A 17,050-nucleotide genomic window follows, 5' to 3' on the forward strand; every position below is an offset into this window, starting at 1 on the left:
CAATTTGCGTTCCATCTTCAAAAGGGAAGCCTTCAAATTTGCAATTTCCGATGCCGAACTTGCAGAATCTGATAATTGAGAAGGTAATGCTGTATGGGAGGAAGCAACAATTACATTAGAGATAGGTACTAGACTACTAACTGGCTCGTTAGAGACCGACCTACTCAGACTTTTGGAAGAGGCTTTTCTAGCCCTATCCCTTTCCAATTTTCTCAAATATGAGTTAAGAACCTTCCATTCATCCTCATTTAAAATCTCACATTCAGCACATGTATTAGATTGTGAACATTCATTCCCTCTACACCTTTTACAAGTAGTGTGAGGGTCCACCAAAGCTTTCGGCAGTCTCACACTACAACTCTCATTCACACACACTCTGAACGAAAAACTAATGTCAGACATTCTAGAAAAATCCAAAACCAAATCCAAAAAACAGTCCACAAAAGCATATGCCAAGCCAGAGATCCAATACGTCACCAAAAATATCAGTCTAGAAGATCAACGGCGATGAAACACGAAAGTCAAAGTCAGGAGGAACTAGCAACGATGTTACCAGAACCCGGCGACAGAGAAAATCTGGTTCTAGAACGGTAATGGTTCCTATTCATGCCACCCAGCGGCAGGGCTGTAGATCACCTGACCTACCTGTAGCGTGTGCCGCGAAATTCGAATTTCTGTCAGGGACGACGGAGTCTATAGCTAAGTATATATCTGACAGGGAACTTGAATGTATGAAATGACTATTTACAAACCCTTGTGGGGCCTATTCTACAAGACAATCCTAAATTTTACCAAGTTATAACTTTGTCTAAAAAATAATTTATATTTTTCTGTAAAATTATAATTACAGCTCACACAATCTCAAAACACACAAAAAATAAAATCAATAACAAATTCAAAGCATATTTATGTAAATTTACCGGCAATGAAGATGCAGTAACTTTTTTTATTTATACATGTTTTTTCTAATGTTTCTTTATACTTATCTTTGAAAAATTACATTTATAACTGACATACTATCATAAAAGATAAGAACTAAAACCAACAACATTTATGAGCAAATTCATAAAAAGACATCATGTGATACAGAGGCAGTATATAGTCCCTTGAAATCAAGATCACAACTAGGGTAACTCTCTCATGAGGCCCCTCACTCGATTTTAGCCAGTCTAAAAGTTGTCAGTGAATTTAATGGCTATAGAAGTAATTGCACCTCTTTCCCACCTGATTCCCCCAAATCGATGGTGCATAATATTGTTACTCACCATGAGTGAATCTGTCCACTACCCCAAACCTGTTATTACTACCTATGTGAGTATATCCGTCCATTAAGAATTAAATGAAAATAAAAATTATGCTGTAATAGTGGCTTAATTTTGTGTTACAAAGTTCACAGCCAACTAGTTCACAAGCCTACCCACCAAAAAATACATATGAGAATTTGTATTAAATACAGGCAGTCTCTGCTTACTATCGGCATCGCTTACCAGCGATCTGGTTTTAAGGCGCTTATCTAGCGTCACCGTTAACTGGATTTTCGGAGCCAATCTCCACTTAGCAATGTCAATCTCCGGTTAGCGATTCCAATTACCCAGTTTAAACCATCATTAAGAGGGTTATTAGCACTATTATCTCCGATTTTCAGTTAGTGCCCCTCAGCCGAAAAGGAACCCCCACCGTTAACCGGGGACTGCCAGTATCCCGAATATACTGAGCATTCATTAAACCAAAGCACCAGAGTACAATAATCTTTGTTCATACAATAATGTAGCTCTACAAATTTAAAAACATTACAGTGGTATCATGAGCTTTTCGTATCTTGGACCGCATTTTACATGTAAAATGGCTAATCCGTTCCAAGCCCTCCAAAAACACCCCAGAAAATTTCATAATAAAGCTAAATTGACCTATAAACAATGAAATACTACAACAATTTGGACCATTCAATACCTAACTTAATACGTACTGCTAATATACCTGTAAATAAAGTGTATTAGTGTACATGGTATACAAGAAATACTGTACGTACATACGTACGTATGTAGTAAAATGTGGAAGCTTACCTTTCGAGTGAGGCTATCTCCGAAAGTGGCGACAGAGGAGGAGGACAAAAGGCAGATAGGTACGTACACTTAACTTTACGAAACACAAAAAAATGTCAGGAAAACATAAACTAATCTTTACGAAAGACATTAACAAAATTGTAACACTTGACTTTACGAAAAACTTAAAATTAAAAATAAAATTTTTTGTCTTTTTATTTATTATTTTTTTTTTACTTGTTTATATTTTTTATTTTTTTTTATTTTATTTTTTTTTTTTTTTTTTTACAAAATTTCAACTTATTCACCACTTTCAACTTTGTTTTTTTGTATCACTTGGTTCTTCCTTTTTGCTTATTACTCCTACTAAAGGCCTCTTTAAAAAATAACTATCCAAGGAAGATTGCTTCTGCCTACTTTTGACAATGTTCCTGAAACGACTCAGGCAAACGTCATCGAACTGTGCAAGCATACGACCTGTGTAAGCCTTTTCGGGGTGTCTCTTTTCTACGAATGATTAACCTTATGAAAAGCAGCTAGAGCATCCTTAATTTCTGCCTTTGTCATAGTCGTCATTGTCCTCCTTGCCGCTGCTAGAGAACTCCTCTTGAACGATGTTATGTTGCATGGCCTCCAACTCCTTCAGATCATCTGTCGTAAGCTCCTCTCGGTGCTCCTCGAGAAGGTCATTGATGTCGTCCTCGTCGACGACCAGCCCCATAGACTTGCTGAGTGCAACGATCTCCTCAAGATCTGGTTGAGAAACAGTTTCGGGATCGTCAACTGTTCCTGAATCTGCAGCACCAGCTTCGCCCACGTCGAATCCCTCGAAGTCTCAGGCGGATACGGCATCAGGCCAGAGTTTCCTCCACGAGGAATTCAAGGTTTGCCTCGAAACCTCCTGCCAATCTTGGTCGATGAGTCGGATGCATATGACGATGTCGAAATGCTCCTTCCAAAATTCACACAAGGTGAGGTTTGTGGTTTCGGTGATGTCGAAACATCTCTTGAAAAGATGTTTCTTATACAGCTTCTTGAAGTTCGATATCACTTGCTGGTCCATGAGCTGGAGGAGAGGGGTGGTGTTGGGCGGAGGATAAAAAACCTTGATGAAGGAATACTCTGCTAGGATATCTTCCTCGAGGGCAGGAGGGTGGGCAGGGGCACTGTCCAACTCCAGCAGACATTTCAGAGGGAGGCGCTTCTCTTCCAAGAATTTCTTCACTGTCTGGCCGAAACACAGATTTACCCACTTGGTGAACAAAAACCTCGTTACCCAGGCTTTCACATTAGCCCTCCACATCACTGGAAGCTTCTCCTTAAGCATTTTGTGGGCCTTGAAGGTTTGAGGAGTCTCGGAATGATAGACAAGTAGGGGCTTCACCTTGCAATCCCCACTGGCGTTGGAACAAATGCGAGCGTAAGTCTGTCTTTCATAGGCTTATGCCCAGGTAACTTCTTCTCTTCCTGCGTGATGTACATCCGATGACGCATCTTTTTCCAAAAAAGGCCAGTCTCGTCACAGTTGAAAACTTGCTGAGAACTGTAGCCTTCCTTGATCATCATCTCGTCGAACGTCTTTTTAAAGGCTTCGGCCGCTTTCGTGTCCGAGGTGGCCGCCTCCACATGCCGCACCACCAAATGGATGCCAGTCCGTTTACAGAATTTCTCGAACCACCCATGCAAAGCCTTGAAGTCTGGGGTTGGCGTTGATGTCCCTCATCCTCCGTCGTCTTCAGCCTGGGCAATCAAATCGCCATAAATAGCGCTGGCCTTGTGGCAGATTGCCGTCTCGGTTATCATATCGCCAGCGATTTCTTTGTCTTTTATCCAGACAAGAAGAAGCCTTTCCATTTCATCGTGCATGTGGGTCCTCTTGCTGGACAAAATAGTCACGCCCTTGGAAGGTGTAGCTGCTTTGATGACAGCCTTCTGCTTAAGGATGGTGCCTATTGTCGACGGATTTCGGCCATATTCCTTGGCGATCACACTCAATCGCATACCAGCTTCATACTTCTTGATAATCTCCATCTTCGTCTCCAAAGAGAGCATCCTCTTCTTTCCGTGAATTTCAAGTTTCTTGGGACCCATGACTACGTATACACTGTACGTAACTATGTTATGTATAGTATGTATACGTATGTAGTAAAGTTCTCACACAACATGATAAAAGTATACTACAACAAAATCACTAACGAATTTCCGTTAATAAACGAAATCGTTAGAATGAACGAATACTGCGTGCTTACGTAGATGCATCATGGGATGCTGACCAATAGGAGAGAAGGATCTCATGGCGGTGGCTAGCATCAGGAACCAAAGGGAGAGCGGGAGGATGGTGGCAAGTCTACTCAGTTGGCAGCGCGCGCGAGTTTCAAAATTGTTATCGGTGGTCCGGGCGAATCTCGGACTTTACAGCAACAACCTTTCGTATCTTGAGCAATTTTCGTATGTAGAGCTGTAAAAATGTTCGTATTTGCTTTCGTATCTCGAGTTTTTCGTAAGTTGAGCCTTTCGTATCTCGAGGTACCACTGTAAAGGCTTAACAAAAACAATTACATATCAGATGCTCAGTTTAGCTATGTAGCAAATCTTACCTCATCAATTTTAATGTCTCTCTTATCAATGCAATCAGGTCCCCGACGTGACAACAAAGTTTGGTTGGATGATACCTGGAATGAATAATGTAGATTATATACCAACCCAAACAACTCTGAAACAACATTAAAGTTTTATTTTAGTATACCAATACATAAATTTACACATTCATATTTGCTAATTGTACAGAAATGAAACCCTAACAAACTTATGTACAAAATATCATACTACAGCTGTATTAGCAAATACTACATATCTGATATATCACAAGGTGTGCAGCAGGTTTCTGCCTCACTCAAACCTCCCTGTTATCATATGAATCCAATCCATGTTAAATAAAAAATTACTTATTGAGAAACAAATGGTTTTACAGATTTTAGCCCTGTTTCAACAACTAATCTAATACTAATTGTATATTACATTTAGTGCCAATTAAGATGAGAGATAATTCATATAACTTTCTGCATTATATAGAGCTGGCTATGTGAAAACATGAGACAAAGTCTCAGTTATATCTGTAGTGAGTATAAGTTATGTGTTGATAAACAAAATGCCAGTATTACTTTTTTGGGCAGAAAATATGTTAGTGAAGACCTTTAACTGAGGGTCATCATCATCATTTTTAAGATTCCAGTTGGTTCAAGGGGCTTTTTTTTTTTTTTTTACTATACTTCTGTCCAGGGATCATTACAGAACCAGAAGGGCACATGAAACCCAGCCTTTAAGCCCATCCACAACAATGAACATTTTTCAGATCTGCTTCCTCAACTTCAATCAAATATAATGAAGGTGGACAGCAACTCAGTGTAATATGGGTAACTTTAACTCTCAATTCGTTCAAACACTCCTCATTCTGAACAAGAATCTGATAAGCCACAGGTAGGAAGCTAAGGTGTGCACTAAACTAACCTAATGGCAAAAATAAATGACAATTGCAATTACACTTACCAATCCATCAATTTCATCCTCAGAAAAACAGCATATAAAACAGATGCCACACATGTTTTGCAGGTTCTGAATGAGCAAAACAGGTGGAATTTTCTCACTTCAGTATCTGTTTTCCTGAAAACAGAACACAGTTAAGTAGGTTACGCTTAAATAACATACAGTACTATAAAGAAAAACAATTGTTTATAAAATCTTTTTGGTTATACCTCCAAAAAATATTTCTTGACATACATAATGGTAGTCCATGCATGAAAAATGCTTATTAAAAAAAAAAGTTAAATATTTGTTTTATAAGTGAAGATATATCCAGTTTTAAAGCTAATTTGTATTTTTCCTAGATAAAAAAACAAGAGCCTGGAAATAGTCATTGAAATTTAATATACAAGGTAGTTAATAGTGGCAGAAAAGTGAGTAGTGGGACGCCACCAACTCAATTATCAGTAACCTGACACTTTTCTATAAAAAACGAGACAAAGTAATGGGCTGCTACAAAACCATGCCCCAGCTCTAGCAAGTACTGCCCTAAAAATAGCACTGGGGAATCGGACATGACTGTCAGCCACTAGGCACCGGCAGTACACTGGTAAGCCGAGTGTAACACATCACACAGTCAGTCTGTAACAGATACGTACTGGCATACCAGGTACCTACATCATATGTGGAAAAGGAGCATCAGGAAACTGATCTGGATAAAACCAAAGACTATCACCGTGACCTGGTTCACACTAGTTGCCTTTTGTTTAAGTTTATATTTACCATCTTTGGTTTATGCTTTTACATTCATCCGTAAAGGGGTGGTACTAAATACGGCACTCACTTTGCACATAAAACTAGTAGTTACCAAACCAGAAGAGTGCTGTAGTGGTCTTTAGTTTTACCATTATCAATCCTATACCCTAATGAGGTTCATAACCCAGGACGCGATGAACAAAGTAAGAGTTGCGCATACAATGCAAATGGTATTGTGCCAAGATTGATACGAACATCACCAGAATTAAGTGGTGTGCATAAATCGTTAAAAGAGAAAACTGCCTATACACAGTGTATCCACAAAAGTCCTTGGACCACAATTTCCTCAGTCTTCGTAATTGTGGGCGATGAACATCTAAAAGCTTAGGGTAGTTTGCAGAACGACGAGACAACCTCCAAACGGAAGCTACTACCAAAGTCCATTGTCACCAATGTTTAGTGTTACTTGGGGGGGTCCAGGGTTTGTTTGTTTATTTGTATGGTGTTTTTACACTGCATGGAACCAGGGGTTATTCAGCAACGGGACCAATGGTTTTATGTGACTTCCGAACCATGTCGAGAGAGAACTTCTATCACTAGAAATACACATCTCTAACACCTCATTAGAATGGCCAAGAATTGAACTCTCAGCCACCAAGGTGGCAGGCCAAGACCATACTGACCACACCACTGAGGGGCTGGGGGGTCCAGAGGGCGAAGTGAGGTTAGGTAGGTTAGTTCTGGTTAGATCATGACCTGCTGGCATTCTAAGAAAGGTTAGGTTTGCATACGTCTGTGGAACTTGTCCTGTCGTTCTACACTCCCCAAAATATAGCTAAAAGCCTCAAGAATATTTTTTTTATCTCACAGCTGAAAAAAAGGGTGATGCCATTATTCAAGTAAGAGTGTGGGCCCTCCTAAACTTCTCTATCCTGCCACCAGTCAAGTTACATTGAAACCAATCTTCAGTCACCATAAAAAAAACTAAGTTTTTATTTATGTGTTCTCGTAAGAACAATTAAGCTAGGCTACCTAGCTAAATTGCCTAGGTGTAGCATTGACTAGCTATGCAGAAAATGTACTAAAAATGTATTCAAATGCTCACAGACCTAATGGCAATGTTCATCTAAACTATTCTACAATTACATTTTTATCTTCAAGCGTATAACTAGGTACTAGTAGCTAGCTATCTCCTATGTACTGCTAATAAGGTTGACTCCTACCTTTGACCAATGCCATGAAGCACAAGGAGAACGTTATCCTACACCAGGTTTAGCCTGCTCTGTCTGTCGCAAGGCAGCCTAATAAAGATTGGACTGGTTAGGCAAATCACGAGAACATACATAGGTTATCTATATATGACCTCAACGTTTGGTATTCCAATGGGGGAAGCGTCCCAACCCATCTACAGAGACTACCCTGCACAGATTTACGCATGCGAGGCTATGTTGTTTTTGTGTACACTTGCGACCACCTATGCCGAACGAGTCCGTTTTGATTTCACGAAAATAAATGACCATCGAAAATAAAACATCAATGCTACCTTTCACTACAAACATCCTTAAGTTTTATCTTTCATTCAATTTATAATAAATCACAATACAATTCCTAAAGGCTATCCATTAATGTTTTGCAACAAACGTTAATAGTCTTTAAGCTTAAGTCATCTCGAGAAACGTTCGAATGAGTGAACAGCTGATTAAGAGTTGTCAACATAAGCTGTCAATGACAGGCTAAGAAATGAGTTTGGAGGCAAGTCATGGGAACAAGGTCAGCTGATGAATTACGAAATAATGTCTAATTTTATTTTCAACAACTTGATAAACGCTGACTCCCAGAGATATTGTATTTATCAGATAGATTAAAACATGCGTTGGTTACTTTCCTTAACAAGTGCTGAGCAATAACAAGTGTATGGTTCAGTCGTTTATGCCACTTTATGCCCTCAAGATTACATATAATTCTTAATGCTTTAAGAAAATTAAATAATAAAGTTTTGATATCTTTAATATACTATAAATTTAATATGTATTCTGTGTTTTATTCGAAGTTGTTCCATGTTATCATGCAAGATCAACAGTTTTCTGCGCTCGCCGCAGGTAACCTGAGCAGTTAGTGAACGAGTCCAACCTTGATATAAACAATGTTCATTCTTGAATAGGTGCAGTACTAGCTGGCTGGCTGAGGTAACTGCACTCTGCTTGTATTGATTCTTCCAGCACTTTGGGCACATTTACCTTCATTTCACTGCAATGCGGCTATTTAAGCAATCCCGAAGGGTACTCCAACTTCAGCAGCATTTGGTAATTATGATTTATTTACTTGACAGCAACAACAGAGGCGTATTTATTACATATAGTAGACCTAGATGCAAGTGAACAGGATAGACTTATTGCCCCAATTTAGTCTTATTAGCAGTTGCCCCATCGGACCTTTAGTCGCCCACTACTCCGTTATAGTAGTAGGCAGTGCTAGCTATACAGATGTTGCTACATTTTTTGTACCGTTGAGCAGGACAAATTTAACCACACCACAGGCTAGGCTAAGATCACCAGGTCATCCTAGCCGAAATGTGATTGAAAAGCACTACAAGCGAGCCTGTGGCTTAATAATATGATTATCTTTGACAAATGCCAAGCTGTACTACTACACATAAACCTAACCTAGGCTTTGTAGCCTATATCTATTGTATTTTGCAGCCAGAAGAATGCGCCTAGGCTAGTCTTAAAGACTCGAGGGATGTTTATATCCCATAGGTGACCTTTGGCATTCCTCAGGGTAGTGTTCTGGTACCATTGTTGTTAGAAGTCTCTCTCTCTCTCTCTCTCTCTCTCTCTCTCTCTCTCTCTCTCTCTCTAGGTTGAATAGAAGAGTGACTAGATTGTCGTAATCCTCTCTTCCTTTTTTGTTGCCTTTGCAAGGTAGCAGTCAGGCTGAATACTAGTATGTGCTGGATGGGCCAAGATGCAGGTAAACTGTACAATCAAGCATACTATCTTAAGAGTGTTGGCTTATAAGATATAGTACTAACCCCCTGTGGGGTGAGGTATTGGTGAAATTATCATCTGAACCCATCAATTTAGAGTTGACCCAAAGTTCACCTTCCAAAGTGCATTCACCCTTTCTATTCAGACAGAATTTACTCTGAAGTTTTCTTATCAGTCTTGTATCTGCATGCCAGATTGCGTAGAGTGCTAAAGGAGTTGTAGATCTCATTACATTATATCATGGCCAGAAACATGACATACATATCTGGACAGAGATTCTATATATATTCTATCTATCTATCTATCTATTATCTATCTATCTATCTAACTATCTATCTATCTATCTAGCTTATCTATCTATCATTCTATCTATCGATCTATCCTATCTATCTATACTATCTATCTATCACTTAAGCAAATTGAGAAACTATCCTCCCACCTAAGGAGTACATTGCTTACATTCAAGGTGATGGTTTAATTTCTCATAGAATAAATGTCAGATTTTAGAATCAAATTCTATTTTTCATAAGTAAACAAGCCAGAACCTTACATGTACATACCATAATCTCACAGGAGAATGTGCTGGCTAATGCAAATTTTATCATACACACAGTTCTTAGACCCACTCCACCATGTAAGTTGAGAGCCACTTGTAAAAGTTGAAAATCTATTGAACAATCATATATATTCTTACAATAGAAGGAATATACGATGGTAAGCTTTAAATTAGTAGTAAATAAAATTGAAATCAAGGCTTAAGAGGTAATGCACCATAGTGTTGTTTCATCAACTAAAGCAATTGAAACATCTTTGAAACACTTTAGACAATATTTTACTGCCACTCTATAAGCTAGGAAAAATACTTATATAGTGTAACTGTGCCCCAAAAATAGTACCTTGAAAAACTCAAAGAGAAGGGTGAAGAAAAAACAAACAAGAAAGGGCAAACAGTAAATACAAGAAATATCCAACAACAACAAAAAAAGGAACCAAGAAGAGAAAGATACAATAAAGGTATGCTAAAAGGGTAATGCATAATACAGTAACAACTGATAAGAAGTAGAACATGATAACAGCTTATCAGATTTTATGTAATTGAACATTTTTCAGTGATAGAGAGCAAGAGGTTACATACAAAAATGAAGTATATTACAATCACTTGAATTATGCTTACCTCTGCTACCAATGGATATCACCACTTAAGAAAACAAATTTGTGATCGTAGTACATAGTGCCCCCAGTCAGCTGATAAGTATGTTGATAAGTTTTTACTCTTATGCTGAGCCTCGTCCAACTTAATGATGTCATGCACAGTCTTTCATTCATTCACAAAGACTAAGTCCTTTCTGGTTCATCTCAAGTCTCAGATCCTTGTGATTAGTTTTTATCTTGTGCATCATTTTTTTTTATACTGGACATTGATAATTTTTATCTATCACAGCCTTTAGTAGTATGATATGATATGTATTTAGATTCTTGCTTACTTTAAGCTAAGCATAATTAAATGCATTTGCAAATCTAAAATATTGAATTACGAAGGAAATTTTCCTTTAACAAATAATTCACTAAATCTGCTTGTAGTCTATTATTGTAAGAGTTAATGTATTGGCTTTACATTATTATGTATTTCTTCTCTGCAGCTGAAATTCGACTTCCTGAAAGGACATGGCTTGCGTTATGCCTCATTTTTACATCAAGAGGCATACATTGGAGGCAAGTGGGTATCTGCTTCCAGTGGGAAAACATTTACTGTAGATAATCCAGCCAACGGGAAGGTAATGTATGTTTAGTACTTGAGAATTTAGGCCTTTGAGTAATTAATTATTTTAGCAGATTTTTTGGCATTAGGTCAGTTGGCCTACTGGAGAGGAGGAAACTAGAACCCCAGACAAGTATCTGAAAAATAATTTGATCGATGGTACTGCTGCTTTATAAAGTACAAGTATTTCAAGGCTGTATATTTATGGAGAAAGCTGATTATCTTAAATTTGCAAAGGTGAAATAGCCCTTCAGTTTTGTACTGTACAGTAGTATGATTTCTTTGTGTATTGGAATATACAGAGCTTTTGTTGTGAAACTGCAGATTTATATACATTACCTAATTTCTTGATAACTAAGAAGTTCTAAAAATGTCTGTACATTCAGGTTTATAAATAATTTGGTGCTTATCATACCGTATTTCAATTTGCAGGTGATTGGTCATGTTCCAGACATGGCAGAAGAAGATACCCAGGCAGCTATTGATTCAGCGTATGAAGCCTTTCAGTCGTGGAAGAGAACTACTGCCAAAGTAATTACTGCACTGTACTGTACTCTACATGTATCTCTATACAGTAAAACTTCCTGACATCTTATTTTTACTGAAGCTTTACATTTTCTGATACATACCTGTTTTTCAAGTTAGTTATAGTAAGCATTAGTTTAAATCTTTCCTTATAAAGGACAGCTCGTAGGAATATGGTTTTAAATTCAGCTGATCCTGCAGTGACAGCAAGTCAAAGTCGTGTTTCGACTTGAGAAAAGTAGGTGTTGAATTCATCATCCCCTTCATCTTCAAGCATCCCTTGACTATTGGGTATAATGTCTGGGTTTATGGATCACAGGAATTTATGACAGTGAAAAGTATTTTCACCTTTTACTGCATTATCACATGCTAGTTTGAATGTAACCCATCACTTCATTGTCAAGACCTTTTTGGCATCCTGACCTCTTATTGGCTACAATGATTCTGTTGAACCTAATACGTAAACTTTATTTATCAGTCAGTTGGTCCGTTGCCACCTCCATAGATACCATGATGTCTAGTGGTTTTCAGGGTGTGAACCCATCTCAAATAAGTGGATACTTATGATAGTAGTATAAAGTAATGGGATTTGTCTTTAATTCATTGTAATTTTAAAAATAAGATTTTTTCTCATACAAAGCCATTAATTACTTTACGAAAAGTATGCTCTCCTCCTAACCCCTCGGAAGTTGGTTCAGGCATACTCAAGGTGATGGAAAGGGGAAATCTACTAAGATTTGTCTTGAGATTGCAGCTATCACTGATTAGGCTGACATGTAGTTACGTATAAATTTGTAATGCATGTAAAAAAAATTTTTGTACATGAACTTTCCTGCCAGATATATACTTAGCTTACGTCTCTGACGTCACGACAGAATTCAAAACTCGCGGCAAATGCGACAGGTAGGTCAGGTGATCTACCCCACCCGCCGCTGGGTGGCAGGTGTATGAACCAATCCCCCTTTCCAGTCATAATTTTTCTGTCGCCGGTGTCGACTACATCTGTTGTCGATACCTCTCGATTTTGGATTATTACTCGTTTTCGCCCTGGATTGTTTCATCGGACTTTTGGTGAAGTACCTGCTCCTTGGCTTGGCATTTGCGATTTGTGGACTGGTTTTTTATTATTCTTGGAATTTCATTATATCTGATTTAGAAATTAAGAAATCAACTATGTTCAGAGTTTGTTCTGTTAGCGATTGTAAGGTGAGGCTACCGAAAGCTGCGGTAGACCCTCACACAGTATGCATGAGGTGTAGGGGGAATGACTGCTCATTTATTAACCCTTGTAATGAATGTGGTAATTTGAATGAAGAAGAATGGAAGGCGCTTTCTTCTTATGTAAGAAAGCTTGAGAAGGACAAGGTTAGGAAAGCTTCATCTAGGAGTTCTAGTAGGTCTCGCGCTAGCGAGTTTGAAGTTGATAACCCTGTTGTAGACGTAGCGCCTTTACCAGTTTCAGCCCCTGCTTCCTGCATCGAACCCGAAGATGCGCCTTCGGAGGTGAACACTATGAGAGCCACTATTCGCAGCATGGAGCTGAAAATTAAAGTGCTAGAAGGTAAGAGTGATAGCAATTTGTGCAGTGATCCCAGTGCAGTGGAGGGTGCGTCTGATCGGCTCCCTAATGCTTCTAGGCCTAGACCTCTTCCAGACTCCCAGACCCAGTGGAGGAGGAAAGTCGAAAGCCGCAGGAAGGTTAGGGAGAACCCCCACCGGTCAAGCGTCCCCTCGGTAGCGCCTGATGTTCGCTCCCAGGCTACTTTGGATCGCGCCAAGAGAGAAGTCTTACGGCAATGCTTCCCTCTCTTCGCCTTCTCCTTCCCAAGCGTGGTTGGAGCTCCTCGGAAGCTTCTCGGCCGTCGAAGAGAGCCTGGCAGGCTTCTTCCGCTCTCCCCTCCAGCCCTGAAGTTTTTTCGGAAGATCCTGGATTGGATGTGAAGAAACCGAGGATTTCTTTGGAGTTTCGCTCTCCTAGTAAGGATCGAGCTGCGTCTCCCGTGAAGGACTTTGTTAAGTCTCCTACACATGTTTTGGCTAGTCTGCAGGCGCAGATTACGGCTCTGGCTGACTCTTTGATTGTGACTTCTTGTCGTAGGAAGGACGTCTCGCTCCCGGTAAAGAAGTCCAGGCGCTCTTCTCCAGGTTTACGCTATTCGTCAGTAACCGCCCTCTCTCCAGGAGTGGATCGTAGTACGAGGCGCTCTTCAACGGACAGGCGCTCTCCTGCGGACATCGTTTCTCCGTCGGACAAGGGGCATGCTTCCCGTAGACGAGCCTCTCCTGACAGGCGCTCGTCTCGAGACAGGATCTCTCCCGCTGGCAGATGCCAGGAGCCTGGTAGGCGTTTTTCTCATGGTAGCCGCTCTCCTTCAGGCTTCCGCTCTCCTGTGACCAGACGCCCTTTGGTAGACAGGCGCTCTTCTCCTGTCAGCCGCCCTTCGCTTAGCAGGCACCAAGAGCCTGGTAGGCGCTCTTCTCCTTCCAGGCGCTCTTCTCCCGATTTTCGCTCTCCTCGAGTTAGGCGCGGGGAATCTGTCAGACGCTTCTCTCCTGGTAGGCGCTCGTCGCCAGAGATTCGCTCTCCTCGCAGCAGGCGCCAAGAGCCTGATAATCGCTTCCCGCATGACAGGCGCTCTTCGCCAGGCAGCCGCTCTCCTTTAGACAGGCGCCAGGAGCCTGATAGACGCTTTTCGCCTAATAGGCGCTCTTCGCCTAATAGGCGCTCTTCGCCAGATTTTCGCCCTGCGTTCGTTAGGCGCCAAGAGCCTAGAATACGCCCTCATCCTGACAAGAAGGAGTTTTCAGGCAGAATCTCAACGGAAGTTATGACTTCCCCGGTTAGATGTCAGAGTTCTTCCAGACGTTCTTCCAAGGATGGACTCTCGGCTGAGGACAAGACAGCCTATCATCATAAGGATCGTGAAGGATCTTCGGCGGAAGAAGAACAGGATCCCTCGGAAGAAGAAATTCCTAAAGATTCCTCCGTTTCTTCATACAAGCGTTTGACGGACCTGTTGCTTCAGGAATTCGGAGACGCCCTTTCTCCTGTCGCCCCGCCCTCGCCTCTATCGTTATTTTCGACCTCGAAAACTTCGAAGGTTTCATCCTGTGTCAGGATGAAGCCTGCAATCTCTATGAAGAAGGCGCTTAGAGGTTTTGGTGAGTGGCTTCTTTCGAAGGAAGAGAAAGGGAAGACGGTGTTCTCTTTCCCTCCTTCTAAGCTAACTGGAAAACTAGGATTCTGGTATGAATCGGGAGAACCCTTGGGCCTCGTTCTTCCATCCTCGGCAGACTCGGACTTCTCTTCACTGGTGGATTCCTCTCGACGCTCTGCCCTCATGTCTGCTAAGACGACATGGGGGATGAATGAGCTTGACCACCTGTTGAAGGGAATGTTCCGAGTCCTGGAGGTGTTTAACTTCCTAGACTGGTTTTTGGGCGTTTTGGCCAAGAAGACGCAGACCCCGGATTCCATTTCACCTGAGGATCTTATCAGTGTTCTCACGTGTATGGATAAGGCAGTGAGGGATGGATCGAGTGAAGTAGCTTCCCTTTTCGGAGCGGGAGTGATCAAGAAAAGATCTGTTTACTGTTCGTTCCTGACGAAATCAGTATCGCATGCTCAGAGAGCCTCTCTCCTGTATTCTCAGCTCTCTCCTCAACTCTTCCCTAAGAAGATCATTCAAATGTTTCTTGTGCCCTTTCAGCTAAGGCTACACAGGACATGCTAGCCCAGTCTACCAGGAAGCCTCACTCTTCTTTCCAAGCTAAAACCAAGAGAGAGACTCCAGTTAGGCAGGAGCCCTTTCGAGGAGTCCCTCCTGCCAGAGCTTCTTCCTCTAGAGGATCTAGACCCACTAAACGAGGGAAGACCTTCTCTAGATCCATCAGAGGGAAGAAGTAGGATTCAAGTTCTCCAGACATCAGTGGGTGCCAGACTTCTGAAGTTTGCCGACGTCTTGGCCCAGAAAGGGGCGGACAACTGGTCACTCTCGATTGTCCGCAAAGGCTACCTCATTCCCTTCTTATCAAGACCTCCGTTGACGACGACTCCGAGGGAGTTGGTAGCCAAGTACAAGGACCCCATCATGAATCAAGCCCTCTCTCTAGCAGTAGATCTTATGCTGGAGAAGGAGGCGATAGAACTAGTGAAAGATCCTCATTCTGCGGGTTTTTACAACAGACTGTTCCTAGTTCCCAAGAGCTCAGGAGGATGGAGACCGGTTCTGGATGTAAGCGCCCTGAATGTCTTCGTAGAAAAAAGGAAGTTCGCCATGGAGACAACTTCTTCAGTGTTGGCGGCTCTTCGTCCAGGGGACTGGATGGTGTCCCTAGATCTTCAGGACGCTTACTTCCATGTGCCTATCCATCCTTCTTCACGGAAGTTTCTGAGATTCATGATGGGAGGGAAGATCTTCCAATTCAGGGCCTTTTGCTTCGGCCTTTCGACAGCCCCTCAAGTTTTCACGGGTTTAATGAAGAATGTAGCGCAGTGGCTACATTTGGAGGGAGTGAGGCTGTCTCTCTAAAAAGACACTGACTTTAGCAAGTTCATTGGGGCTTCTGGTGAACTTCCAGAAGTCACAATTAATCCCCAGTCAAGAGCTGATATATCTGGGGATTCGGAATGTTTCTCCGGATTTTCGGGCATATCCGTCACCAGAGAGGATTGCTCGTTGCCGAGAGAAACTAACGACCTTCCTAGAGAAAGATGCATGCACAGCGAGGGAGTGGATGAGTCTGTTGGGGACACTTTCCTCGCTGGAGCAATTCGTTTCTCTAGGAAGGTTGCATCTCAGACCTCTCCAATTCTTCCTTTACCGGAACTGGAGGTGTCTCTCTCTAGACCTGGAATTCTCCTTCATGATATCAAAAGGAATCAAGAAGGACCTTCTGTGGTGGGCAGATCCTCTCCGATTTGCAGAAGGTCTGTCTCTGTACATGCCAAACCCGAACCAAGTATTGTTTTCCGACGCGTCGGAGACGGGTTGGGGTGCGACCCTAGGGTCAAGAGAAGTGTCAGGCACCTGGGAGGGGGAACAGGTGTCCTGGCACATCAACAACAAAGAGTTGATGGCAGTGTGGTTGGCGTTAAAAGCCTTCGAGCCCCACGTCCGAAATGCTATAATTCAGGTCAACTCGGACAACACCACAGCCTTGGCTTACATAAGAAAGCAGGGGGGGGACACTCTTTCTCCCTGTACGAAACAGCGAAGGACTTGCTGTTGTGGTCTCAGGCAAGGAAGATCGTTCTCCTCACCAGGTTCGTACAGGGAGAAAGGAATGTCAGAGCCGATCTCCTGAGCAGGAGAAATCAAGTGCTCCCCTCGGAGTGGACTCTGCACTCAGAAGTTTGCCAGGACCTGTGGAGGTTTTGGAGCAGACCTCATATCGACCTTTTTGCGACAGCAAAGAACAAGAGAATAGACCTCTACTGCTCCCCGATCTCGGACCCAGGA

At 41.6% G+C, this 17,050-nt stretch overlaps 2 protein-coding genes across 2 annotated transcripts in view; one reads left to right on the plus strand and one right to left on the minus strand.

Annotated features, from left to right (window-relative positions):
- Positions 1–7,784, minus strand: part of LOC135222969 (asparagine synthetase domain-containing protein 1-like) — a 57,471-nt gene extending 49,687 nt beyond the window's left edge. Inside the window, exons 1-3 of the mRNA XM_064261450.1 lie at positions 7,541–7,784; positions 5,589–5,702; positions 4,640–4,714 (exon numbers count right to left, since the gene is read on the minus strand). Of these exons, the coding sequence (XP_064117520.1) occupies positions 4,640–4,714; positions 5,589–5,642 (129 nt within the window). The 5' untranslated portion in view covers positions 5,643–5,702; positions 7,541–7,784. The remainder of the gene's footprint in view (positions 1–4,639; positions 4,715–5,588; positions 5,703–7,540) is intronic.
- Positions 7,785–8,447: 663 nt separating this feature from the next.
- LOC135222970 (succinate-semialdehyde dehydrogenase [NADP(+)] GabD-like) overlaps positions 8,448–17,050 on the plus strand; it is a 39,845-nt gene continuing 31,242 nt past the window's right edge. Inside the window, exons 1-3 of the mRNA XM_064261451.1 lie at positions 8,448–8,620; positions 10,945–11,079; positions 11,496–11,594. Of these exons, the coding sequence (XP_064117521.1) occupies positions 8,570–8,620; positions 10,945–11,079; positions 11,496–11,594 (285 nt within the window). The 5' untranslated portion in view covers positions 8,448–8,569. The remainder of the gene's footprint in view (positions 8,621–10,944; positions 11,080–11,495; positions 11,595–17,050) is intronic.

This window comes from Macrobrachium nipponense, chromosome 8, assembly GCF_015104395.2.
Source record: "Macrobrachium nipponense isolate FS-2020 chromosome 8, ASM1510439v2, whole genome shotgun sequence".
NCBI lineage: Eukaryota > Metazoa > Arthropoda > Malacostraca > Decapoda > Palaemonidae > Macrobrachium > Macrobrachium nipponense.